This window comes from Mus pahari, chromosome 16 (genome assembly GCF_900095145.1).
Source record: "Mus pahari chromosome 16, PAHARI_EIJ_v1.1, whole genome shotgun sequence".
Classification (NCBI taxonomy): domain Eukaryota; kingdom Metazoa; phylum Chordata; class Mammalia; order Rodentia; family Muridae; genus Mus; species Mus pahari.
The window spans coordinates 58,154,842-58,157,652 of NC_034605.1; the positions used below are offsets into that span (position 1 = coordinate 58,154,842).

The 2,811-nt window shown below is 49.9% G+C and overlaps 1 protein-coding gene across 1 annotated transcript in view; it reads right to left on the reverse strand.

Moving 5' to 3' along the window:
- The window catches only part of F12 (coagulation factor XII), an 8,210-nt gene extending 6,163 nt beyond the window's left edge, over nucleotides 1–2,047 (reverse strand). The window contains exons 1-2 of the mRNA XM_021215896.2: nucleotides 1,952–2,047; nucleotides 1,543–1,600 (exon numbers count right to left, since the gene is read on the reverse strand). Coding sequence (XP_021071555.1) covers nucleotides 1,543–1,600; nucleotides 1,952–2,008 — 115 coding nt within the window. The 5' untranslated portion in view covers nucleotides 2,009–2,047. The remainder of the gene's footprint in view (nucleotides 1–1,542; nucleotides 1,601–1,951) is intronic.
- Nucleotides 2,048–2,811: the final 764 nt, after the last annotated feature.

Genomic DNA, 2,811 nt, shown 5'->3' on the forward strand with positions numbered 1-2,811 from the left:
TTCTTCTTCTTCTTCTTCTTCTTTTCTTCTTCTTCTTCTTCTTCTTCTTCTTCTTCTTCTTCTTCTTCTTCTTCTTCTTCTTCTTCTTCTTCTTCTTCTGGTGGCAGTTTAGCAACAGGGTGGTAAAGAGAGAGAGGGAAGGGTTCTAGAACTTTGAGACAGGGAGCCATGGTGGGTGGGGTCAGGTTGAAGGGGACAGCTGCTGTTTGGCTTAGAGTGGCGTTAGGACAGAAGCCTGGAGGGTCACACTGAATGGGGCTTCAGTGAGAGACATCACACTACAAGCCTCAGCTTGACCCCACAGACAAGGCTCATTGTGGTAGATTTCTGTACTCACAAGTCCTACGGCAGGGTTTGGAGCAGGATGGGGGTGGGACCCTTCACCTAAGTCAAATTTACTAAAAGTTAAGAATCTTTTCCTTGGGCTGGAGAGATGGCTCATCATTTGAGAGCTACTGTCTGCTTTTCCAGAGGTCCTGAGTTCAACTCCCAGCAATCACATAGTGGCTCACATCCATCTGTAATGGGATCTGATGCCTTCTGGTGTGCAGATGTACATGCAGATGGAGCACTCATACATAAAATAAATAAATAAGCCAGGCATGGTGGTGCACGCCTTTAATCCCAGCACTCTGGAGGCAGAGGCAGGCGGATTTCTGAGTTCAAGGCCAGCCGGGTCTACAGAGTGAGTTCCAGGACAGCCAGGGCTACACAGAGAAACCCTGTCTCAAAAAACAAAAAACAAAACAAATCAAAACAAAATAAATAAATAAATCTTTAAAAAAATAATCTTTCTTTTAATATTTGTTTGTTTGTTTGTTTATTATATGTGTCACTGTCCTCAGACACACCAGAAAAGGGCATCAGATCCCCTTTCAGATGGTTGTGAGCCACCATGTGGTTGCTGGGAATTAAACTCAGGACCTCTGGAAGAGCAGCCAGTGCTCTTAACCTCCGAGTTATCTCTCCAGCTTAAGAAAGAATTTTTTCTTTAAAATTAAAAAAAAAAAAGGATTTTTTTCCCTCACAGTGCTGCTGATCAAACCCAGGTGTGTATGTGTGTGTGTGTGTGTGTGTGCGCGCGCGCATGCGCCCACATGTTAGGCACGTTTGGAGATACTTGGGGTGTCTGTGATCTTAAATGAGTCTAAAGCTCTGTTTTGGCTCCCATCACCCACTGAGGCTCTGAACTCTACTCTGATGTCTGACATCCTCCAGATGTGTTGAAAGGAAAGGAGGAAGATGGGGAAACCGACGAGCACTTGTTGGTGTGCAGGTGTGATGACATCATCTGATGACATCATCTCCAACACTACGGAGTACCTGCCAGGCTCTAACTCAGGCATCCAGGACAGCCCAAGGCTGGCGATCTAGGCAAACATCTGGATCTACTATCATCTGGATCTGTAGGCACCCAGGTTTAAATGTCAATGGAACAGCTTAGCTCAGGGTCCCTCCTCTGCTCCAGAGGCCTGAGACCACACAGGCTAAAGCACAGCCATCCCCACAGAGTAGATTAGGAAAAAGGGCCAGGCCACTTACCCACAGTGGGCCCATCAGGTCCATCCTTGAACTCCTTGGAGTCTTTCCACGGTGGCGCCTACAGGAGTGAGAAGGCAGGAACATCGCCCACAATGTCAGACTTCCCTTGATCCTATAGGCCTCAACCTCCTGCCACCTCACCGAAGTACAGGGTTTCCTCACAAAGTGTGGCCTCCCTCTCTCTTCTCATTGTCTCCCCTACAAATGTAGCCTGTGTCCTCACATCCACCAGCATGGGCTGCTACCTCCTTTGTTTGGGTCTTCTGGGCTGGTTTTGCCTCCCCACCACCCCCACCCCCACCCCAAGTCTCTCAGTCACCTGAACTAGCAGGTGGCAGGCAGAGGCTAAAGCTGGAACAGGGACCCCTCACTGCCACTCTGGCCCAATCCCAGTGTCCACAGTCCTCACCGAAAGTGTTGGATCCAGACTTATCAGCAGAGACCCTAGGAACAACAGAGCCGTCATGGCGTCTGCCGATGGCCCCACTGCCTGCCCAGGAGTGAGGATCAATAGATGCGGGCAAAGGTCTCAGAAGCCTCAGAGGTGGAGATTGGTCAAGCTCGCTCCTGGGTCTGAGGAGCAAGGGCTTCGTGGAAAGCCCGGCAGAACAGTGCTGTAGAACCATTTTGAGCAGGGAGTCACTGGTGGGAGTAGCGTACTGAAGAGCTAGGTTCCTGCCCTCCACTCTCCTGACCCGTAGGACACTGACTTTACTAGGATGGTGTTCCAGGTCCTGTTGAGGGTAAGGTAGGAATGACTGAACAAAACCTGCTTATAGAATCTTACAGAATGCTTATGTGATCAATTACTACACTCTGAGCACCCTAAAACAATGTCCTCCAAAAAACTATGTTTACGGATACACAGATCCATGGGTAGACACTTGGTGCTGCATAGTTGAAGTTTCTGTCCAGAGCATCAGCACCCTGAGGTTGAAGCCGAGGTCTCTGGAGCTTCTGAAATGAGATCCCCTCCCAGGTCCCGGTCGTGACTCACTTCCACGCGGCTGCAGGACAGATGCCCCAGCTTCTTCTCAGCTGGTGACCATGGCTACGTGTGACTTCTACATTTCTGGCCACCTGCTTCCTCTAACTTTAAAGCCAGGGTCAGGGCTGGAGGTGTCGCTCAGCAGGTATGGACATTTAGATCCAAAGGATCCAGGTTCTATTCCCATCTACCTACACGACAGCTCAGAGCTGTCTGTAACTCCGGTTCCAGGGGTTCTGACCGCCTCTTCCGGCCTCTGCAGGCATCAGGCACGCACGTGG